Raw genomic sequence first — 25,590 nt, 5'->3', positions numbered from 1 at the left:
GCTATATAGGCATTTAAGTATCCATTTTATATATATTATATATTTGTAGACTGCTTCTTCAAAAAAGAGTTAGCAAATGAAAGCAATACACATTTCACAGTGTTAAAACTGCACATATGCCAAATAATCATCAAGAGATTTTAATTTTAAGGAGTCTTTCCCTTTCCTATACAATTATCTAAAAATATTTTATGTTGAGATTCATACTTTTAGTTTTACAACTACGGGTTTAGTTTTTCACTTCTATGGGTCTAGGTTTGTTTGGGTTTTTTTAAATAAAATGATGTCACTTGGATCATTTTAATAAGCATTCTTCATTCTTACTTTTAACAATTCTTGCACCTTCTTTGGTTCTTGCAGGCTTTTTAGACAAAATAATTAAAAAAAATCAAAGAAAATATCTAACATTGAGAAGAAAAGAAGAGTAAACTTAGTCTGAAATGTACAATCAAAATTGTATTTACTGGTACAGTACAGTTCTGGTTTATCACAGTAAATTTAACCTTAACTCGTGTATGTAATACTCAAGAATGAAAAAAATAATTCACCCAAATTTCACTGAATATAAGCTGTATTTCTATGCATATGGCAATCAGGAAACAGCCTTTTCTCAACACTTTTGCAAGCCAATGTGGTCTGAATGATTGCTATGGAAAGGAAGGGAGGAAACTGGTAATGTCAAACCCTGTGCAATGAAGTCACACCATCACTGCAAGTGACTCTGAATGTGTTTCCCCGACACCTTTTGCATAAAAAAATAAGGTAATGTCTTCAACAATACAGGTTTTTCAAATCTGTCCCAAACACACTCCCAAACCTCTTACTCCTCCTGTAGTATATCTATATGACCACCATCTATCCCATTACCCAGCCATTTACTACTTCTGAGGTGTGTTGGCATTTCACTCCCTTAAGACAAAACAGCAAAAAATTCTAAATACAAAAAAAACCCTAAAGGGGATAAGTCACCATATGCTATAGAAAAGGTGAAGAAAAAGTGACTACATACAAGGAAAGCTTACAGCAGGGTACATCCAAGTTCTGAAATCTCCTGAATGGGCACAACAATCTGACATCTATGAAACTGTTAATAAGAAAATGTGAAAAAGTATTTTACCATCCTCAAAAGGTCTTCCTCTTATGACTCCATTCTAGTATTTCTTAGTAGAAAAAGTGCTCGCTAACATCTCAATTGACATTAAAATATTATGGTTTGAAAATGTCAATTACACTCTGTTCCAGGCAGAGATTTTCCCTTGTGTTCATGAGTCTGAAAGCTTTTCTTATTGCTGATGCTGCAAACATAATGAATCATTCTTTATATTTTATCTTTTAATACCACCAATTTCATGACTAGGCAAGGCATTTCAACCCAAGTATTGCTTCCTACATGCAGCTCTCAAATATTCCTTTTTAGTTCTGAAATGAAAACTGATGGCTGATACACTGAAATTAGACATATTTCACAAAATTCAATATATGAATGTATCATCACGTACTTTTATGGGATAGCAGTATTCATCCTGTGGTTAACTCACTTTGACATGTGGTAACAAGTACAAAAACCAACAGGCTGGTAAATCTCGTGGAATCCTTTGGTCAGTAGCTGGCTAAAATCTAACGTCATTTGTGCAAGTGTTTTAGTTGCACAAAAATTTAGATGTTTTTAATTGAGCTGATATTTTTTAGAATTATCCACAATTTTAAACTCATAATTCCTGATGTCCTCATTTAATGTTATTTAAATTCTGAGTCTCCTTGGAAGGACATATCTAATACATCATTCTTGATTAATTAGCCATGACTCATCACTACAGTCTTAAGTTTTCACACAATTCTTCCACATTCAAATGCCACCCCTTCCAAATTAAATGATCCCCAACACTTGCAGAAAGATAGGAGAGGAAATAAATACCTTATTAGCAGAAGATTTCTGGAAACAAACCCTCTATTTTGCATTCCAACAAACAGAATATATCATACGAGGAACATTGGGTAACGGAGGTTGGAAGGAAGCTCAGGAGGTCTCTATAGTCTGACAGGAGTCAGTTATGAACAGACGACATTGCTTAGGGCTTTATCTAGTTTGGTGTGAAAGTGTCCAAGGGCAGACACAGCATAGCCTTTCTGCACAACCTGTTCCACTGCCTGACTGTCTTCATGGGGAAAAGGTTTCTCCTTATATCCAGCCTGAATCTCTCTTTTCAGCTTACATCCATTGTCTCTTGTCTTCCAACCATGCATCACTGTGCAGAGCCTGGCTCCACCTGCTCAGTAGCCATCCCATAGATACTGGGGGTTGCTGTTAGGCCACTCTGAAGCCATCTCTTCCGCAGGCTGAACAAGCTCCATTCCTTCAGTGTCTCCTCACAGGGCCTTTGCTTCTGCCCCTGACCATCTTGGTGGCCCTCTGAGACACAGCATTCATATGCCCAGAGGTATAGCTCCTTTGTTTGAAGATAGGTGAAACTATTAGTTTTTCTGCTGCTGTCGGAGTCCTCGCCCGGTCTCCACAACCTTTCAAAGATAAGAAAGCAACCATACAAGGACATCGGTCTGCTCTCTCTGCACCCATCTGATCTGTGGGCTGTATGGGTTGAGTTCTCTGGAGCAATCCCTGTCTAAAATCATCCACTGCTGGTGATTCTCCTCCTGCTTGAAGCATGCCTCAAAGCAGAGGCCTGAGAGACATGGTTGGTGAACACAGGGTACCTCAGCTGTGTATGTGTATATATATTTATGTATTCAAATATATGTAATAGACATAATATGTAATATTACTTATAACATGTACATAAACATCCACACTAGATGGTCTTATATAGTCTTAAAATTAGTTTTCTTCAATGGAGTCAGTCTGATAAGAGGTTCTTATTCTAATGTAGCATGGTTATTTGTATTTCATTGCCATCATCTCATACTCTCTATTCTAGGATCATCAAACCATTTTAAGAGCATGGGCAGTTAAAGACTTTGCTCCAAATTGTCCTTTGTATGTTCAAATACTGAAACCTGAGAATAAATTCCACATCAAATTTGCAGGTAAGTCTAGTATTTCAGCCTTTTGAAACACTTGTTAGTATTTGGCAGTTTGTTTCATAAACACACAAGCAAAATGAGATTCCCTAGGCATATTTACTGGTTAGAAGCAGATTAAGAGTGCAGTATTGTAAAATAACATGGGCTGTGTATATCCTATCAATAGTAAAATGTCATGTTTTACATTAAAGTCTTATTTATAAGCACTTTTAGGGATTATTACTCTCTTATGTTACATGATATACAGAGTAGAATTATTTCATATATAACTCATTGTTACTTCTTAATTATAGATCCAGGTAGGTTTCCAGCTTGCTATATCCATGTCTTTAAATCATTTCTGCTTACTAAAACATACTGTTACTAAGGGGTATATGAGAAGATTGGCTCAGAAAAGGCCAAATTTTACCCAACAAACAATTGAGGAAAAAAAATCTTCTCATTGGACTGGTTTTTTTCTAAGTGGTATGAAAAACATTATTTTAATTACTTTCAAATATTTTGGAAAGAAACAGAATTTAACTCTATATCCAGTAAAATGCGTGTCTTAGAAACTATGACAGAAAATGCAAAATGATGTTAAGAAATCCAAACAAATCCTCTCTTATAAGAAGAGATTACCAGCTTTAATTTGACAAACTGTTTCTCTATGTAGGTAGGTGTCTCTTTATCTGTACACAAACACACACATACATACATCTGTATGTATATACAGACATATATATGCTCATGTGCGAATACACACAAATACTTTTATAATGAACTCATTTTGCCTATCTTTGGAAAAATACCCCTATGAAGTAGAAGCAGAACTTTCCTTTTCAACTGTACTTCCGAAAATTCAATTTTCTTGAAGGATATTCTAAGGAAGAAAAGATTGCTGATTCATGCAAAATTCAAAAAACTCTATAGAAAAATATTAGTCTCCTCCATCATCCCAGAATGTGATGAAAAAGTAAATTCCAGTGCGGAACAATTCCAGAGCAACAGTTAAAGCTGTAATTTTAAAAGCTACTGCATTTACCACTAGGTTGGAAAGAAAGAAAAAAGCATCAATAGCAGTTCTGAGGTTATAAAAGTGTAATCTCAAACTATGAGATGGCACAGCAGGGAATAAGGCTCATGCTGTGACAAGAATGATGGTGCTTTTTCATCTCCTCCTCAAAACCACACAGCACAAATATAGTCTCTTCTCCCTAGCCATGGCCACTTTTCTTTATCTGTAACTGTTAATTTGTTGTTCCTAATTGTATTTTTAAGAGAGTTTCATTATTCTTAATGGTTTTGTCTCTGTAGGAGGTTATATATAACTAGACTTGCAAAACAGAGGTAATTTTTCATATCTGTTCTAAGTCTCAGTTTGAGAATTTGGACTTTTTTGGTTTTTTTTAAAGCAAACAACAACAAAACCCCAAAACCTCTTTTTGTAATATTTCCTTCAACTGAGCTTAACCAGTCTGGTATCTTACCACCCTCATTTATGTTCTGTAGTTCTTCAAGGGCTTGAGGAGACCTTATATATTCTGTGCCTCATTAGCCCCCTGTGATATTAATTATAGTAGTACTGTATTGTAAGTCTAAATATTTATATAACACTTTTACATCCCAAAAGAATTTCACATGGGTCATAGGGATCACTGCATCCATTTCCACACACTCTCTGCACAACAGTAAAAGCAGAGAATTACAAGCCTTCCTTCAAGATTAATTTAATCTCACTCATATAAAGCACAGGAAATTTTTAATGCAGTTTTAAATTTGGCAAGTTTATGAACATGGTATAAACATCATCACTGGATGCCTACCTACTTACTGCAAACGGCTATACCATTGATAGATTCATGAGAACAACATTTGTTTGTATACATTTTCCCAAGAGGACTCTACTTTGGTTATTAATCTCATACAATTCTTCTTCATTCTGAAATACGTACCCAGTGGGGGCTGCAGACTATAGCCCTGTCCAGAGTGCTTACGAATAAAATTTGTCATAACCACAAGGAATATTTTTCTAAGTGCTTTTCCTATTATGATTCAGGACTGCTTTATTACTGCCTTAATGCAAAAGCTTCTTTTAAATTTGATATTCCTTTAAAAAATTACTCCTTTCTTCTGGAGGTTTTCCAAAACAATATTTTGCATTATTATGAACCTGAAATATTCAGTAATAGGATCTCTTTTTTTTTCTCTTTAAACACAAATTTAGAGACTATAACTGTCAAAAAGAAAGTTTCTGAATTTAGAAAACATACAATCAAAGAGTTCCACAAAGCCCTCCTAACAAAAGTTCAACTTTTAACTACGTTGAAAATTTATAAAACACTAGAAGCTGAGTTTCTCAGCAGCTTCTGTTAGGTTGACCAATAGTCCTAGATCGCATGAGACAGTCCTGAAATTTAGACCCTGACTGCATTTTCTCATAGAATAGCATCCTGGAGATTTTCTGCCTTAGGCTTCAGAAACAGTATATAGGACAAGTAATTGTTATAATTTATTCCCATCTGGTAGACAAGTCTTTTGCATTCTTCCTCTCTTTAATGAGAGCACGAGAACTTATTCTTGTCATTGCAGCAAGAGAATGGAGACACTTTGCACAGGGTAACACGGCATGTCAGAAAGGCAGGTTTCCTGTCTTTTCATCTGATGCCAGACGCACACCCTTGCATCCTGTGTTTTCTCTGTTATTTTTTACAGTGGAGTTTAAACTACTTTGTTTAGAATGGTAACTTATATTAATACAGTGGAAATATTTCTCTGTGCATGAGTATGATTCTTCAGTGGAATCTAAAAAGCACAGGGCAAGTTCAAGGTGTGAATACTCTCTAAATATACAGTCACTTTAACATGACAGTTATCAGATGGGCAAGGAAACACTGTATCACCATTGTTAACAGTCTTATGTCTTAAGCTGAAATGCTTTGATTACTCATGAGAAATTTCCAATATACAAATGCTTTGACATGCCCAGTTTTTCTTTCAGTAATACTGCATTTTCCTTCACTGGCAGTTACATATGGTTTTCTTAATCTTCCTGCTTTTCCCTCAAACACATGGGACTACAAAAGGCCATGTACCCTTAATGCATGCATCTGGCCTTGCATTTCAGCACAAACATGAAATAAAGTGAAGATTGACCACAGCAGAGCAATATATTTATGCAATTCAGAGACTGAAGTTGTATATTTACTGAGTTGAACTCACAACTTTCATATACTTGATAGAAAATAATTGCTTTTACCTTGAATATTCAGAAATTATGTATAATCACAATTCCAGGAACTGGGGACACATTTTGACATTCTCTATTTACTCAAAATGCACCAATTAATTAGTACGGATTAGTGAAGTCTGACATTAAACCTTCAGTAGTTTATTCGAAAGGAACATAGTCCAGATTTACCAAAATGGATATTGAATGCATCTGATGATTAATCTATCCAATTACAGGTAAAAATAGTCTAGAGATAATGGATGGACATTTTTCTCAATCTGGTGTGGTAGTGATCATGTTAACTTATCAAACTGACCAAAGTAAGGCTTCTCAGAATAATTGTATCAGGTCTAGGACATTCTTACCACGTGGTTGATGCTGCAGGCATAAATCACTATTTTGAGTATGTTTTATCTTCAGGAACATTACAGAAGTCATAACTCTCCGCACTGCATTACTACATCTATTTGAGACAGACTTAGCAATAAATTTTCTATCAAAATATATTTTCAACAGCAAGTACAGCTTCTGGAAATTCTAAATGGAATATTTCTTTAGTATAAATGCAATCAAAATAATTCTGTTTGGTAAACTGATTTGACATATTTAATATTCAGTTCAAGATAAACTGCAGTTTTGTCTGCTGCTTCATTGCCATACTGAGCAATTTGCTGATTCTGGACCTGACTGATGTCCCAAGACCTGAGGAGTGGGAAAGCTGTCACCCCAGCTTCCTCCCTACTCACTTGAGAAGAGAAAGCATCGTATAAAGTTCTGTATAACTCTCACCACAGCTCCACATAAGAGTCCTGACCGTAAATGTAAAACACAGTAACACTATAGGCAAGCTGTAATCTGCCAAATATTTGGAGAAATGAGCAAGTTACTTTTGACCTGATCCGTGACTAATATAAGAACTTAACTCCTGCCAAGAGAAGAAACCCACAGTACCTCTCTTCATGTTTCAAATACCTACAATATTTCTAATCACGGTAATTAGATCACTGAAGAATCTTTCAGCTGGTGTTCTCAAAGTACCTCTGAGAATTCAAAAGCTTCACAACAGTTCTATAGTAGGTAGGGTATTTTCATATACCCATTTTACAGATGCATAAAAAGTCACGAAGGGCATAAATAGCTCACACAAGGTCAAAGTCTACAACAGAAGTGGAAACAGTCCTGTGAATCCCAGCTCCATGGCTCCTGATGTAAAAACACTTGATGACACAATGCGAATCTCTTACACATACGAGATTAAGATAACTGTTGTAGGACAGCAACCTCTGTTTGCCGTGTGCTATATTCTCTGTTAACAGGATATTTTACATAAAATCCATACAAAAAGTCTACCATATATGTTAGAGAGTATAGCACATATGGAGGATTTAAGTCTGAGCTTTTCATTTGCATTGAGCCATCCGTGATTTATTCATTTTCATTTATATATATAGAGGTCAGCATGTACAATTTGGTTCAAGTACAAGATCTGAAATAATAGATGATGAAATAATTTTCCTGTAGATTTTTTTCTTGCTCCTATTTTCAAAAGCATTAGCTATAATATAACAACATTCTAAACAAAAAATAAGGGGAGGTTATTTGGCAAAATCCTATACAAATTCAAAAATATGGAGAATTCTCATTCCTTCAATATCAGGATGACAATATTCACTTCCATAAATCATTGCCATCTGACTAATGGTAGTGGAATGCAGATATTCCATCCAAGCAGTAAACTATACCTTACTCTCTCAAAATCTCTAGTTTAAAATTCAAATTGATTTATTAATTGCACATGGTCAACTAAAAGAACACATTTCTATCTGAAATATTTGCTGCAGGAAATATTTAATTGCTATAACTGAAATATATTTAGGGGAGGAAAAATCTCATTTTGTTCTATATTTGACAGTGTCTTTATATAACTAAATTCATTCCTTCCCTATAACATTTAAATAGGCCTTGATCTTCAAAAAATGAGAGAATGAATTTCTCCTTTCAGTAGTCAATGATTCTGTTACTGAAAATCCTCTAGAATTTTTTTTTTAAAAAAGGAACAGAGAAGGCATACAAAGTATGCCCTCACTTTTCTTTTCAGTAAGTGGCATGCTTATAGCTATACTACAAATTCTGTCTAGAAAGTAGCTTAAAGAGGTAAGGTGGTTCTAAGGATTTCAATGGTATATTAGTGCAACTAGAAGTAGAGGTACACAGCTCAGATCTAGGTGGAGAAGATTATTTTTTTAGTCAGCAATTTTCATATGGCTTATGTTTTGATCATCAGCTGTACTACTTGTATTATTCTTTCTCATCAGAAGTAAATTCTACTCCCATTTAAAGTAACGTAGACTGAATCAAACACTAAATTCAGAAGAAAAAAAATTACTTAGCATGCGATAAATGCCTTCATGACCTTAAAAACCCTTTATGACTAGGTTTCTACACGGGCAAGAAGTTTAATTAAAGTTGTAAGTTTTGTGCTTATCCCTTCTTATATCTGTTTTAATACTGTCACAGGTATATGTGAATGACATTAAAAAGTAATTTCTGTTTCCTTTTCATGCCATCACCAGCACTAGAAACCATTTAACTGCAATCTGAATTTTAAGCACTAGCCATCCAAGTTGAATAATAATTTATACAATACTGAAAGCACATACAGAAGATTTGGCAGTTTTAAGTACAAACCAATATAGAGAACTAGATATAATGCCTCTGTTCCCTTCTGTTCTCAATTCTCCTCCCCTAAATTCCATTAAAAAACAGAAAAAACCCCAGGTATGTCTATAGTACTGTTCCATCACAGCAAATACTAATACGCAGACATACTTTCTTGTAAGGACTCTCAAAAACAAAGCACAATTTTGTGAATACAAAAGCCAGACAACGACTGGGGTAAAAAAGAACACAAATTTGTAAAAAGCTGGAAAAGAAAAAACAACCACCCCCCCTTGCCTAGATTGCAAGGAGGCAGCAGCTGTTAGCAGTTCCTGGGGGGGACATATTAGTCAAATCTCCATCACACACTGAAGTGCAGTGCAAAATCCCAGAGCCACTGCCAAATAACCAGTCTGCAAGCCAGTACAGCCTAATTGATCTAATTGATCAGCACCTGGGCATTGTAGTATCCTAGAATTTTGTGTTCAGGAAATAGCATACCTATCTCTGTACAACGCTTGATGTCTCTATACCAGTTTCTGCAAAACTGCAGAAGGGGCAAAAGATACAAACTACACTATGCTACGTGGCTTACTCATACAACTAGTGCAGCAAGATTCACAGAGCTACTGCATCCTCTCCATGTGTAGCTGCAGGACAGAAAGTATGAACTGGATGCAAAATTAACTCTACTCATGCAATCTGAGAGAGAGCGTAGATGGGGCAAATCACACACCTGGCTGCTCTCCAGGTTCAAGTGGAAGATGAAGATCTGGAGGCATATTTTGATTGTCTCTATCTTCACCATTTTCCTAGACAAGGAAAAGAAGTGATAATTCTGTTCATTGGAAAGTATTTTTGTAAAACAATTTATATCTTCTTTTTTTGTACAGATCATGTTGTGTGTGAAGAGGAATTCAAATATGCGATGCTAGCTCTAAATTGTATATGCCCAGCTACCTCTACATTAATCACACTGCTGGTTCATACATCTAGGGGACAGTAAGTATATACTACCATAAAAAACCCCCACAACCTTGTAAGAGTTATAGCTGATATTCTTTGGAAAATAGCTTACCATGAACTCCCAGACAACTACAGTTTTTAAAAAGAAATTGGAACTTTCTGCACAATAAAAGCATCAAGATGTTTTACTCGTATTATAATTTCAAAGAGAAACATACACCCCCTCCAATATTTAACAATTTGTTGCATGCTGTTGTGCCACTTCCACGATAAAAGATACGAAAATTTGTATTTCCAATTTAGTATACTGAATCATGGATCTATCGCACGGTTCTACTTAAGAACACCAACAAGACCCAAGAATATCTATTTTAATATATTAATTTGAAGGTCTGTTTTTGTATACAAATAAAAATTCCTATTTATTGAGCTCAAAAAATGTTTGTCTGATAACATAAAATATTATTTGCTATTCAGTGCCTGTATGTTAAGTAGTAAGCAAATATGCATGTGAAGAGATAGTTTTTAACATAATAACCATACTGCTGGAAAGGGTACAGAACTACAGTGTCTCTGCAGGCTGCATACTCACAGTAGAGCCTCTCTATATTTACCAAAATAATTGTACCACATCTAGTATGTCTCTGTTATGCTATATTCTTGGAATAATAAAGTATTCTTATTGAAATGTTGTGGGCAGAAAGAGGCATTAAAGAGTAAATCTCCAAATATACCTGTAGAAATGGAATACATTCATATAGACTGCACAAGAATGCATTTGAGAGTCTAGTAAAAATGCATACTTTTTTTGAAGTAGCCATGGACCCAGTAATATCTTGATATTTACGAGCAGAGTTATTTAACCTTCTGTATGACATTTCTAGTATTCCTCTGTACCCAGGATGGGGAAAACTGAAATTACTGCTAGAACTTTTACTACCAAGAACAACAAATGTCAAGATTTTAATGGCACTGTCTGTACTAGAATCTGTTAATAAGATGACAACAAAATACTGTTTCCATCCCTCCTGAGGATCATGGTGAAATACATTCTTCATCTACCTAGCTTTCATTATCTGACATGCACAGAATACAAAGCCTTCTTTAGTTATTTCATATTACATGAAGGAAGACCAGTATTCTTAACAGCTAGCAAAGAATTTTCCATCAGCACAAAACCAGACATATGAAAGGGACTCTGTTTTCTGCTGTACTTAAGAACTTTAGCATTTCATTTTTAACATGGGCATATTGATAATTTATACAGATTTCCAATTATGGTGCAAAGTAACTATAGTAGAATGCAAAAGTGCTTATTAATTCTTTTGCAATCAGAATTAATTGATGTAATCAGGAAATGTTAAAGTAACTGATTTCTACTCTGGTCATTGTATACTAGGAGCAAAAATAGTATTTTTTTTGCACAAATAGTTGTCAGCATTACTTTGAATTCTTCCTACAGGAACATACAATCTTGCTGTATAAATACAGAAAGAATGGAAAAGTGAAAAGACCTAGTTGTCATTCTTCTACTTTAGTCAGCACTCATCAGAGCATTTAATCTTAGATGGACTCCAAAATACTGAAAAATGGCAAACTTTGGCCATCTTAGAGCAAGTGTATTAATGCTGGAATAGTTGATTGAATGACTGTTCTTTAAAACCACACTATATCGGTGAAAGTTTCACACACACATATTAGAGGGAAAAAATGTAAAAAAATATTTCAAATTTGAGTAGTCTTGACTTCTCAGTGCTGAAAATAAACTAAAAAATTCAAGTATTTCTCTCCCAAAATATCACTTTAAGCTTTCAATTTTAGTATTTTCGCTACTTCATTTCATTTTACTAAAAATGTACATAATTCCCATACATAGAAAGGTGCACAATTCCCAAACTGGTGGGGTTTTCATTCCCCTTTTATTCCTTACAACTTTTTAAAAACCCTTGGAAACGCTGGAATACGGTCTCAAAAGTCTAATTATCTGAGATTTTAATTTTTCATTAAGTTTTGTATAAGTGCACAAATCTGTTCAATAGATGATAAATGTCACCAAGTCAAGCATTCAAAATTAGGAAATGAGGACAAAGCTATGCTTTTGCTACTGCTCTGATCCTATTAAAAAACCCTACTGTGCTGTTGAAAACATTAAGTAATGATGTACTTGAACTTACTTTTTGCTTATAACTGAGTATTACGTAGGCCATGTTTAATCTGGAAGTTTTGTGTCCTTGAAGATTTAGTTAAGGTGATATTTAACAACTAGAGATTTAACCATTGATTTTTAACAAGTATGCACTTCTTGAATATAATATTCTAAATTTAAAAGACAGTAATTACACATAATTGAAAAAAATTGTGTAAAATATTTAAAATATGTGAAAAAAAGTCTCTTTCCTGAATTACCACTTCAGTGTCCCAATTTTATCAATCTTATACTTATTTTGCTTTTTTATTAATCTTTTTAATGTGCAATACCATAATTGATTTGAACACTTGCTAACTAAAATAAACTCATAGCTAGATACAGGTATAAATCTGCTCTTTAGAAGTATACTTAAGAAATTTATTTTCAAATTTTCTTATTGAGTGTACACTAATGTTTTAGAGCAAAAATTCCTTTTAAACTTACATTATTCATAAGCATCTCCAGAGATCTGCACTGACTCTAGAGTGTTTGAACAGTGTTGGTAAAACAAATGATTCTGCACTTCATTGCCGTCAGGGGAACTCTGTTTTCAAAATAAGTGTCAGTTTTGAGCTTCATCTACAGGTTGTCATTGTGTTGCAGACATAAAGCTGCTTTAGATTTGACTAATTTATAAAACAGAATAATTGTTTTGGCTTTTCTAAATATTTTCTAATGTTGAACAATAAGTAAATTTAACTGCTAATTGTTAAAATAGATTAAATTGCCTTTATGGATATGAAAGGTGAAGACAGATGAACATTTGAGTTTGGCTAAGTATAAGTAAAAAGATTAAGTGAAAATAGATTATTTAAACTACAACTAAAAATTTAAACTATACGTGCATTTGTATTTTATTAGATCTAAATAACAAATAGTATTTATTAAATAGACGGCCAATGTTAACAGTGAACTGCTTTCCTTTACGTTGGTTCCTGTTTCATTATCCTTTCATTATCCCGGTTACTACTAGCACTTGCATTAAACTTTATGTAGGACATGAGTTTTAAATCCCTGTCAGTATTGACTTATATAAAAAAAACCAGACTTGGATTACGGGGAGACTGCAATGAATCAACTGCTTCCAACTGTGGGTAATCTTTTAAAAGTCTATTCAAAGTCGTTGGGAGGACTTACTTAATAATTAGGTCAGGTTTCCATTCAGGGTAGCCCCATATCTGTTGCAGTTTAGTAACTGCAATACAGTGACTGGGAATGCGTGTTCAAGTTGTTATCACAGATAACCAGGTTCAAATGACTTTCCATTCCACAAGGAATGGGTCTTCCTTTTACATAGTATTTTAGGTGCATATAACCAGAGGGGATTATCAAGGAACTGGCGAGAACATTTCTTGCTTTTTATCATTTCCCTAGTGAAAAGTCATTCATTAGGGGAAAATATGACCACTTTAAAATTCTAGCTTCTTAACATTTGTTATTTAATGAAGTTACGATCTCAAGTGACTTACATTTTAATGGAATTAAACAGTTTATTGACAGTTCATAGATAAAACACTCTCCCAACTGTTTGTTGTACTCTTAAAAATGAAGTGCTACCTATTCCACAGGAAATCTGTTTCCTATATTTATTAAGAAACAGTGTGACACCGTCAATAATACAAGCTCATTTCTAATAATCATTAAGATAAGTACACTGGGAAATTACTAGAAATCGAAGGCACTACTTAGCAGCAGAACATAGGAAAAATTATTATTCTCTATTATCCTAATTAAAATGATAATACAATAAACAGTAAACAAAACCAAACACATGTACGTAAATTAAACCCACCTTATTTTCTGGTATTAATATGTGAGGAAACTGGGGAAAATGTTCATTTTCGAAGCAACTGTGGCCAGATCAACTTGCTATTAAAATTAAGGGGAAGTTTGCTGCTGTTTATGTGAACTGGCTTTGGTCTTTAATGCTACTTTGCAGATTAAAAATCTAGATGTAAAAATCCCGTGGTCTTCCCAGCTGTTTATGTAATTCAAAACCTCAGTCTGTAAGACACTGAAATTCTAACTTGAATCTTATTTATAATCTTATTACTGATCTTAATTATTAATCTTAACATTTATCTTTAAATGGTATCTAATCTAGTAATAACATGTTATTAGAGTTCATATTATGATACAAAATATTGGAAGAAAATAGCCTTTCTGACTTGACCTTAATGTGATCTTTACAGAACAGCCCCATGGGAAGCTTTTAGACAACTAACTGGAACCAAGCAGACTTTAAACAGGTGAACATTTTATTTAGGGGGAAAAGTGAAACGTGGAAAAAATTTTTTTCTGTAATTACATTTCTAGTTCTGCTATTCTACACCTAGTGCACTGTTTGTTAATGCTGTTGCCATAAAAATGGTTTACTTATTTCCATCTTGAAACAAAATGTTTCTACACTGAGGGTGGAGAAGAATGGTAAATTTAAGAAAAACAGAAAGTGTGTTAAGATACTGAAAATGTATAAATGAGCACAAAGGAGCATATCCCAATACCTTGAGATCTTAGCTCCAAGTGGCAAAACACAAAGCATATTAATCAATTCTATGTCCTATCTGCGCATATATATGTATCTATTATATCCAGTAAAACTCACGCAGACAGAACCTTGTTTCCATATGAAACTTTATAAAGAAGTTCACAGAAGCCCCAAGTCTGCGAGTTTTGGTGTTAGGTGAGGCTTGGAACCTTTCCACTAACAGTCCATTTGGATAAAGACCATTAGCTGCATATAGTAAAGGAGGATATGCTTCATATGGTTAAAGTAGTAATTTATTTTCTTGCACTAGGGAAAAGAATGTATATACTTGTCATCATATACAAGGCACAGTAACTAAAAATGTCCATAGGGTAAATGCTGAAGATAACTAATAAGCAAATGCAGAAAAAAAAAAATTTCTCTTACAGATACAGTGACCGAAGCCAAATGGGTCTTTCCTACATAAGTTGTTTTTAATGATTCTTTACCTACTTCAAACGGGAACCAGACAATCTGCCATGCAGTATCTGAAGAGACTGTCTTTATGACTAGAATGAGCATGCTCTTGGTTTCACCTGTCATTTTTAAATTGCAATGAATCTACTTACTGTGGTGTGAATTTAAAGTAATTCAGCCATATCTCTCCTGATATTAAAATACGTAATCTTACATGCCTATTACTTAGCAGAAAACGCTCTCTAATTCATTAAAATAATCTCTGCACTTACAGTATTACCAAGCTTTGATCTCAAATATTTCTTTCAGATTAGCCTATGGGACCTTTTTAATAGACATTTGTAGTTTCTACTGCCATGAAATACTGTTCTGACTAATAAGAATTTTACATTGTTTTAAATTATTCTTCTTATCTGTACATGTTTCAGGGAGAGTCAGCAATCACCAGAACAATGGCAGAAAATGTATGGCAGATGCTCTGGTAATGAAGTGTATCATATTAACCTGGAAGAAAGTACTTTTTTTGCTGAGTATGAGGGGAAAAGCTTCACATATGCTTCTTTCCATGCACATAAAAAGTATGTTCATTTTCTTATCAACAATTAAAAGTTCAAAGAAATAATTTGTCTTGCCTGCAACATAGCTCTGCATTCAAAGATGCAGTATTACACAATACTCTGTTTCTGGGTTTAAATATCTGGCCACTGATATATTTCATGGATATTTTTCTGTAAGTTACAGCTGGTCAGGGAAAAGCTCATGTTGGTTCTGTACAGGCCAGCTTAGGCTAAGAGAATAGACTATAAAGTATATATAGGATAAGCCTGACAACCAGAAAAAAATTGTACCTTAGAGAGGTTATATGAGAACACCAGTCCCTTTCCATGTCCAAAAAAATCTAGAAAAGGGCGGGTGGGAGGGTGTTAATGTACTTTATTTATTTATATAGGAGTCTGCTGGAAATCTGGCTTCTTTTGTAGTGTGTTCACATTATGCAAAATGTTCAATTTAAAGGTGGTTTATGCTATATTCTGGTGACTGTTCAGAATAAACCCATATTTTTTCTGCTAGATGCTAACATATCTTCTTTAGGTTCCAGATCATGCATCACTTAGTGCTGCTCTGTGAGGTGAACGTACAAACTGAACACAAATCATATATATTTGTATATATTTGACAAAATGAACATATATCAAACCCTGAACACTGAGTTTATTCTCATACTTAATAAGTGAGAGAAAGATTTTTTTTTTTGCTTTAATTCCTTATTTTCTATCACTAATCAAATACATTTCTAGGAGTGAATCTCAAAAATGAATTCTGAAAATGGTTTCCATTACATATTAATAATAGAACAATTTAACATGATGAATAATTTTTTATATTATATATCCATTCTTCTACTAATATTTTCCCAGAAGAGACTATTCATCTGATAGAAAAAATGAACTGGAACAGCAATAGAAGAATATTATGGGGATTAAGAAAAATTCTGGATTCAAATGCACAGGGATTCATGAGCTCATAAAAACTGCTTGATCAGAAGTGGCCTGTTTAAGAGAGAACATTTTTCAAACATATTTTTAATCCAAAAATCTGCAAATGTTCATAATCTGCAAATATATATACTGGAGGTTCATTGTTGACAATGGAAATTCTGGTATATACAGGACTATGCAAAATGAACCATGCCTTTCCTTTTCTAATTAAGGTTTGGAGTCTGTCTGATTGGTGTTAGAAAGGAAGATAACAAAAACATTTTGCTGAATCCAGGTCCTCGATATATCATGAGTTCTACAGATATATGCTTTTATATAAATATCACCAAAGAAGAGAATTCTGCTTTTAAGAAGCACGAAAAGCATAGAAAAAACCATGAATCAAAGTTATCTTATCATGGAGCTTCTAGATTACCTGTACACAGTATAATAGCCAGCATGGGTAAGTAAAAAAAAAAAGCCTCACAACATATTCTTATTCAATAAATAGTACATTTTAAAGCTTTTAACAGTGTATTTCTAAAATTTTAAGAAATTATAACAGTATATGGAAAGAAAAAATATTAAACACTTGCCCTCGTATTTAAAAAAAAACCCACCACCAACAAAAAACAAACGGAATTTGGTTATGTTTTTCCTTTACATGACAATATGGAATTAAACTGCTTAAGACTGTTGTATAAAAAAGTAATAATAAAATGTATGCATAGCAAAACAAGTGAGAAAAATCACGTGGCTAATTTCTTTGTCATTCATAACTGGTCATTTGTAATAAGTTTTCATAAGCTTCTTAACTAAAAACGGCACTTGCTTAATAAAAACCTACAGGTTGTTGATGCATATAAATATGGGTTAATTATATAAGGTATGATTTTAAAACGGTAGTTAACAAGAAAATATATATTAATGGTCAGAAAAAAGTGCTATTTGCAGGAAAAGGCTTCCTCAGGTACAGTTTAAATATTTGTTATATTTTAATCTAATAAACACAATTGATACAGTATTCCTTTCAGTCTTTGGCTGTGTAGTCAGTTAATCCCCACTAACCATGGGAATCTCATCAAATGTTTTGACAATCACAATGAGAAAATGCTTTCAATGCTACTTCAGGGACAGTGGCTATTGATTTACAAGACACAGGATGCCGAACATCCAGGGGACCTACGCTAGCTCTTCCTTCTGAGGGAGGTAAAGAGGGCAGGCGGCCCAGTATAGCTCCTGTTTTGGAGGTTGCAGACTCCTCCTCGCTTCAGACGTGTGACCTGCTAAGTGACCAGTCAGAAGATGAAACTACCCCATCAGATGAGGAAGTCTCTGCGGGCTTAGAGTATGTATATTAAATATAAAATAAGCAACATAATTTGAAAAGCTCCTATTATGCACAGATAATTTTTTGACATGCAGATCAATCCAAGCAGTTGTAGCAAGCATGACCCATAAAGGCCAATTATGGAATTATTCTCTTTTATGAAATGCTATTGTCTGTTAGCAGGATGCCGTTATGCCTATTTTGAAATAAAAACCCCAACATATTAACTCCTCCATTTGCTAGAAATTTTCTATACTCAATTATAAAGATCTAGTTGTGTATTGCAATTTTTTTAATAGCATTTTTATGACCCTTTTTCTTACATTATATAGTTATAAAGACAGCTAATTTGTAAACAGATAAGTACTTATGTCTTGAGAATGCAGTGATAATCAGATCATTCAACAGGCTTGTTAAACGCTGGGGCTAGGTGTCTGACTTCAAAATGTAGGAATGACAAAGCAGTATGAGACAAAATTATTACATCTAATTTAAAATGCTTGTTAGCATGTTACTGAAAGTAATGGTGCATTACTCAGATAAAAACAGAACATTCAATCCTATAACTGCCATGCAGATAAGCAATTATGTTTATTGGGATTACTGACAGGGATGTTAAAACTGAAATACGCAATTAAGCCAGTGGCTTACCTAGCACAGTTTTCCATCTCCAACAGCGATGAGCATGAGAAGCCCCAGGGAAGATCATAAAGCTCCAATGAAAAAAATGTAATAGAACAAATCATCTTAAATCTACAGACTGAAATACCAGGATTTAAAAAGGCCTCTTATTGAAAACTAAGGCCAGTTAGAAATTTCATATCATCATCAAGAGGATTTGCCATTTAAAATTCATTCCAATGTTGAAAGTATGTTATCAAAGCAAGAAGGTATTGACCTCACTTATTGTTGATAAGTGTTTGAAAGAAAAATGGAGAAGGGAGAGCAGAAGTACCACAATTATTTCTTTTTTCTTTCCTTACTTTTTTTCGTTCCTTAGAAGTTTCCAGTACCTGCGTTCACAACACTAGGACAGCACATTGTGATACATCTACATCAGCCCATTTCCAAATATGCCTATACAAAAAACCCCCCCAAAAACCAAACCAAACCAAACAAACAAAAAAAACCCCACCAAAATCCGAGTGAAATTCCTTTAGTCCACAAAAACATAACAGCTTTCATTAAATTGTATCAAATTGGTCAAAGCTACAAAATATATGCCTTTGATCCTTGTTAAACATAGTTCATTTCCTGTACTTGACTCTGCTGGTCTACAGATAGCTGCAAAACATAGACATAGGTATAAACATCCCATAAAATAGTTGTATAGTTAACTGTGTTTCTGTAATTTGCTATACCGAAAAATGTTTGTTCTATTCTCATAGGTATGCCAAAGGCTATCCTCCTTACTCTCCATATATTGGAAGCTCTCCCACATTTTGCCATCTTCTGCATGAAAAAGTACCCTTCTGTTGTCTACGACTAGATAAGGTAAAGGCACTTTCTGTTACTGGATAAATCTGCAGTCTCATTTGTCTCTTGCATCTGAACACACTTAAATTCTGCTTTCTGCTTAGAGATGAGGTTTGTTCAGCACTTACTGAGCTTTAACATGTCTTCTCATCCTTTTCATCGCCAATCATTTGTTTATATCTAATCAGGTCTATATCAGGTCATCGGATACAATTTTCTGTTTCTAATGGTAAAACCCTTTAACGTTGCAGCTAAATTTCTTTATTCATATCCACTGAACTTGTTTCTTATTTTGATTTTAGGGATGCCAGCATAACTACTATGAAGATGCCAAAGCCTATGGATTCAAAAATAAATTGATTATAGTTGCAGCGGAAACTGCTGGAAATGGCTTATATAACTTTATTGTTCCACTCAGAGCTTATTACCGACCAAAGAAAGAACTAAATCCCATTGTATTACTCCTGGATAACCCGTAAGTAGATTTTATTTATTTATTTATGTATTGTGTGAGAAGTTTTAAACTTATTTTACCATTACTTCAATAGATGATCATTCTTCACATGGCCAACTTAAAATCAAAAACATTATGGCACATTTATCTTCAAGAAAAGTTAGTGATAGAAGTAATACCCTACGTTCACTGTCATATACGAAATTGACTTTTTAATTACTGTAAATGACCATAGTGAATTTAAATGTCCTTATTCTTCATGGGCAATGTTTTAGCTAAGTATTTCTTAAAAATACCCAAAATAACGTGAATAGTACTGCTAAAATTAGATATCTTCATAAACACTGTAAAAAGCAAGCTGTGTAACAGTTTCACAGCAACATGACAGCACTTCAGACAACACAAACCTACTTAACACAAGGCACTTAGTGGCCTAGGCCAATTAGGCACATTTTTAATAATTTTAGACTCTATGATAAAACAGTTCTTTAAGCCAATAGGACACCCACCCACCCTTTGTCTACAATTATATAAAATCATAGAAGAAAACTAAAGCCTGCAATATTCTTTTTACTACCATATCTGTCTGGAGATCACTGGAATTCTTAGCCTTTCTTGCATTAGCTGTTTAAAATTTCAGACAAATTCTTCTCTGGCAAGACTGATTCATTTGTAATCTGACAATGAATGAGACTTACTTTTTTCCCCCCTCAAAACTTTGATACTGCTCAAGTACTTAAAATCACAATTTAGAAGACACAAAAACAGAGGTTAGCTGTATACAGAAAATTAGATCAAGCTATGACTCAAAGAAATGACAGCAGCAGCAATGTCTTATAGGTTCTGATTCCAGGGTGACACTTCCCTTTTCATATATATGTTCTAGTTTAAGTGACTTATTATTCAAAGGCCTGCTGTGAAGCATCCCACTTTTGCTTCAGAGAGCTCTTTAGTGAAGCCATATACACCTGTGTTTGCAAAACAGAAGCTGTTTTATGTACATATTATGGCATAAAGTGAATTACACAAATTGGTAAAAGCTTAAATTAGGCTAAAGAACTTCTGATTTGCAACTTTCTTAAGATTAAAGATGTGATCATACAGTGCCCTCTAGTGCTTCTTCTCTTTTCCAGCATAGTGCCTGAGTTTACACACTTTAGTGCTGTTGTGACATTTTATAGCTAAAAGTACTTTTTACTAGCATAAAGTAAAAGCTATGGTTGCTAATTAAACTAATACCCTTAGTGTTGTATCTTTCTACACAGCATTTGCTGTTGCTGCTCTGAAAGGCCAACATTGATGGGACTACAGAAGCTAGCTGAAAAGCCAGCATGCTTTTCATACATGCATGAGGTGGAATTCAGGCTGCCATTCAAGTCAATTAGAATTTTGTAATTTACTTCATTGGACCTAGGAATTCGGCCACCTTCAATGAACATTTCTATGCCTTGTTGTTATATTCCTATTTCCTCTCTTTATCAAGGCAATTTATTACAGTATGCTTATTCTGATATCTACACATGTGTTTTAAGATTTCTGATGTTTCTTGGTATGTAGGAAACAACACAGTAAAATATATGATTAAAGAAACAATGCAATAAAATACAGTATCTAAGTTTGCACATTCCATTTAAAAATACGGTTTTATCTAAGATTGTCTCATTGACTTGAATGGAGCTGTTGGCACAAAAACCAACTGATGATGTGGTTTCCTCTTCACATTTTAATTAAAAATTCTCACTGCTTATTTTAAGTATGCATTGGAGTGTAACTTGATAGCGTGTCTTTGACATCAGTCATTCATTCTTGTATTTGGAATTGTACTGTGCCATAAAATTTCTGATTTAAGAGGTGCATTTATTAATATAAGCATGTTAATTCTGATCATTCCTTATGATCACAGCAAACTGTTTATTCACAGCTTTCTGCAAACCTATTTCCTGTCTAAAGTGATATTATACTGCAAAAGTCTTAAAAAGTTGTTTTTTTTTTTTTTAAAAGCTACCAGTTTATTGAAATATTTTAGAAGAGATGCTGCTGTTGTGATATTGTGTTTCATTTTGTAATCCCATCTGCTGCTTAGGCCAGATATGCATTTTCTGGATGCAATCTGTTGGTTTCCAATGGTTTACTACATGGTGGGCTCTATCGACAAGTAGGTGAAATAACTGTTAGAAAACTTAACATTGTAGTGCTCAGTGGTTTGTTGTGTGTATTGTCATTGCATGTTTGTGTGTTGTATTTGAAGATGATCTTTTTGCATGCATGGTTTGTGTCTGTGTGCTATAATTTGGGATTTCAAATTTCTGACTTAGAAAGGGTATCATTAGTCAAGAGCATGACAGGGAACACAGGTTAATATCTTCAAAAACATTAACACTTACTTAGATGTATTACTATGTTTCTACAAATTGCCAGATTATAGCCCTGATTCTAGTGTCATTCTATGCTTAGTTATAATTTGTTTGGCTTTACTGACTAGCGTTTTGTAAAGATAGCTACAGAATGTAGACAGTCTTGAATGTGTCCAACAGTCTTCTTCATCTGCTACTTAAAATATCACCTACTCCTACATTTCTGTCTTCACCTCTGCTAATACGTATTTACATATCTAGGTTTAGCAACATAGACTTAATGTAAAAAACAGGCAGAAACAACAGTATTAATATGAGCAAGGGCTCATTAGCATTTTAGTAAACTCCCATGTGTAGCGTGTCAATTTAAAGAAGCAAACGGCTTGCTTCACTACATAACTAATATTGAGCTGGGGTTACAAGCTCATAATACTCATTTCCCTAGGTAGAAATCAAAAAAACTTATTTCCTGCCCTAAATTAACAGAATCCAGTTTTACAATGAGAATTCTGGAGATTCAGTGTTTCTCCATCTAACCTATTGTAACAAGGGCTTTAAAACTACTTATAATAGTGATGCAGTTACAGATTTACCTTGGTGATGCCACAGTCATTGAGGGATTTGCAAAGAATCTACAGAAATGTTTTCCACTTCCTACCGTTCTTCCTCTAAACGAAAAAAGTGGCTCGGGTTGTTAATATCTACTACTTTCTTAATTCCACTACAATTATAAAAAGAATTCGTACCAGGACAATAATTGAATTGACTCAAAGTATCCAAAGTACGTAATAACCCAAAGATATTAACCTGTTTTTATTAACATGGAAAATTAAACTTCAATTAAATTTACTGAGTTTATTTCAAAAAGGAAATCAAATCCCTCCCTAAAGGTGGTTTGTTGTTTTTAGTACTGTGTGCATTCAAAAAAAAGTGTATTGTCTTTAAACTAAGTGATCATACAGAATTCTACAGTTTACAGTAATACTAGCATGAACTTCTGTATTTTTCTGACAATACAATCACTTTAATTCCTGGTGCGATAACCAATTGTATTTTGGGGGGGGGGTGTTGGGTTTTTTTGTTTGTTTGTTCTTTGACATCTATTTTCATAAATAATAATACTTTTAAAGTTCTAGTTCATACTTATTCCCTGTGTTTTCCTAAACATGTTTTAAAATAATGCACAATTAATAGACGTTGATCATCTTTAGCTAACAACTACAATGTAAAATATGCAAAGTTTCCTTTCTTATTTAATGTGTATAGAACACATTCCCAAAGTGCCACCTCCTACCTTTAAGTATCAAACATATTTGTCATGTGGTCACCTGGCATGAAATGTTACCATCTTAGAGAGAAAAACACCAAAGGAAATACTCTCATTTACCACTCCTTTTTGTTAAAAGTGGACGGCCTGTAGAAAAATAGCTTTACCAAAATTCATAGCTGGGATGAACTTCATCAAAATATGTCATCGAGTAGCAGATATCTGTTCTACTGTCTTCAGGTATAAATGATTTGAGATCTGTAAATGAACAGGTTTCACAGTTGCGTAGAAATCTATTCAGTATTAAGAAACCTATAGCTAGAAATAGTTGAGAACTAGAATTACAATACTTCCAAATTAGTATTTTTTAAATTCTCCACAGATTAGCAGAACGTAACTGCTAAAAGAAGAATAGCTGTTGAGCTTGTCAAACATTAAAATGCAGATAATCTGGGTATTCAGAATATGCTGCTATTTTCGGGTATCAACTGAAAGACTGAAAAAGCAGAAATACCAATTACTCAGAGAAAATCCAGAGTTCTGCTTCTGCACTGAATTTGTTAGTATAGATCGTATAAAATATAGCAGTTCTTTTGTTATAGTCAACCACTGGTGATATTGCACAGTTTCAAAAATAATTATGTACTTGTTTTGAAGGAATATGTATAAGATGTAAAATAAATTACACAAATTCGTAGAGTTTTCCTTACCTAAAATTTCAAAAAAATTTATATAATAGGTTACATAAAGTTAGGAACCTGAGATCATTACTGAAAAGAAAAACTGTATAAGGACAATTAAAACTTAGTTAATATTATAGATTGCCAAACGAGAAGCAATTATAATACCAAAACAGCTTTTCACCTTGGAAGGAAACAGAATGATGCAAAAATTCAGTGTTCCAATTTCTTCCGGAAATCATGAAATTCACCCTTTCTTCTTATTTTCACTTAAAAATTGCTAGGTTCCTAGCAGTCTTTATCATTACAGAAAAGTCCTTTCTAAACTTTTCAAAAAGTGCTTGGTTTCTATGGAAGATATTATTGTGAAAACAACTGAAACATGCTTCCTTTTGGAAACAAAGCTATAAGGCATGCTAAGAACTGTAACTCAGTTGTCTGTATTTTCTGTGGTCAGGCTTCACGGGAAACATTGTTCAGCAGCGTGCAGAGTTTTACTGATTTACAGCTGCTCCTAAAAACATCATGGGAACACTCCAACTGATAGATTAACCTAAAAGAGGGATGTATTAGATGTCCTGATAGAACATTTATTAGCATTTTGAAACTGAAATATAATTGTGGGAAAGAGCAACCCAAAGCATTTATTTGGGTCTGTTTATTGCCAAAACTAACTGCAATGAAGCAAGTTGTTGCAATATGTAAGGACAAACTGTCTTCCCAAGTTACTGTTAAAGGCTTATTTTAAAAAGTTGAAATAAATATATCATTTTAGCAAAAGGAGAGGGACTAACAACCTACTGAAGTACATTCTGTATGACTTCAAGGAAAATAATTATTCAGATTCTATTCTATCAATTGAGATGATATACTTGATACAGATTATATTGGAAGTTATGATACGCACATGGAGATGAAGGGAACCAGCAACTCAGCCTGTGATCTGCAAATTCCAACCATCCCTAATCTTTTAAGTGTTCCATATTTAAGTTGCTTGTTTCTTTCTCCCTCTTTCTCTTCACAAAAGCCTAGATGACTTATTAAGATGTGGGGTCACCTTTGCAGCTAATATGGTGGTGGTGGACAAAGAAAGTACAATGAGTGCTGAGGAAGACTACATGGCAGATGCCAAGACTATCGTAAATGTTCAAACACTCTTTAGGTAAGGCATTTTTGCAGTCTACCTATACACCCCCATTAATTGTGAAGTACTTAATGCCTTTTGTACTCTGATAAGAAATGATTTTTTTCTTTCTTCTATTTAAGTTTTCCCCTTATATGAATTTGTGTCTTAGATAGGCAAACTTTTCCCACCCTGCTTAGCAATCCTGAGGTACTCTCCTGAAATCTCAGATGAAATTCTATGCATCCCAAAACTGAATTATCATTTTAAAAGTCGTGTCAGGTTTGCAGGAAGGAGAAGAAAGGTACTCTTGAAGACTTAGGACCAAAGTAGTTGAGAAAAGAAATTTTTTCTCAGTGCAACAGTCTTTCACAGCAATGTTAAAGCCAGTGTGAAAAGCAGATCCTTCTAACACTAAAAAA

The 25,590-nt window shown here is 34.0% G+C and overlaps 1 protein-coding gene across 8 annotated transcripts in view; it reads left to right on the top strand.

The window, feature by feature from the left end:
* Nucleotides 1-25,590, top strand: part of KCNT2 (potassium sodium-activated channel subfamily T member 2) — a 142,011-nt gene that overhangs the window by 87,974 nt on the left and 28,447 nt on the right. For 6 of the 8 annotated variants that reach the window (XM_054834142.1, XM_054834146.1, XM_054834143.1 and 3 more), the window contains 10 exons: nt 2,934-3,042; nt 9,802-9,910; nt 14,255-14,311; nt 15,435-15,584; nt 16,718-16,947; nt 17,616-17,832; nt 19,203-19,308; nt 19,593-19,765; nt 21,828-21,899; nt 25,073-25,207. In XM_054834142.1, coding sequence (XP_054690117.1) covers nt 2,934-3,042; nt 9,802-9,910; nt 14,255-14,311; nt 15,435-15,584; nt 16,718-16,947; nt 17,616-17,832; nt 19,203-19,308; nt 19,593-19,765; nt 21,828-21,899; nt 25,073-25,207 — 1,358 coding nt within the window. The remainder of the gene's footprint in view (nt 1-2,933; nt 3,043-9,801; nt 9,911-14,254; nt 14,312-15,434; nt 15,585-16,717; nt 16,948-17,615; nt 17,833-19,202; nt 19,309-19,592; nt 19,766-21,827; nt 21,900-25,072; nt 25,208-25,590) is intronic. The other 2 variants (XM_054834144.1, XM_054834141.1) reach the window with 1 other exon arrangement.

Source organism: Grus americana, chromosome 8 (assembly GCF_028858705.1).
Source record: "Grus americana isolate bGruAme1 chromosome 8, bGruAme1.mat, whole genome shotgun sequence".
Taxonomy (NCBI): domain Eukaryota; kingdom Metazoa; phylum Chordata; class Aves; order Gruiformes; family Gruidae; genus Grus; species Grus americana.
Note: the sequence above shows the minus strand (reverse complement) of the source record. Positions and strands in the feature narration are given on the sequence as shown.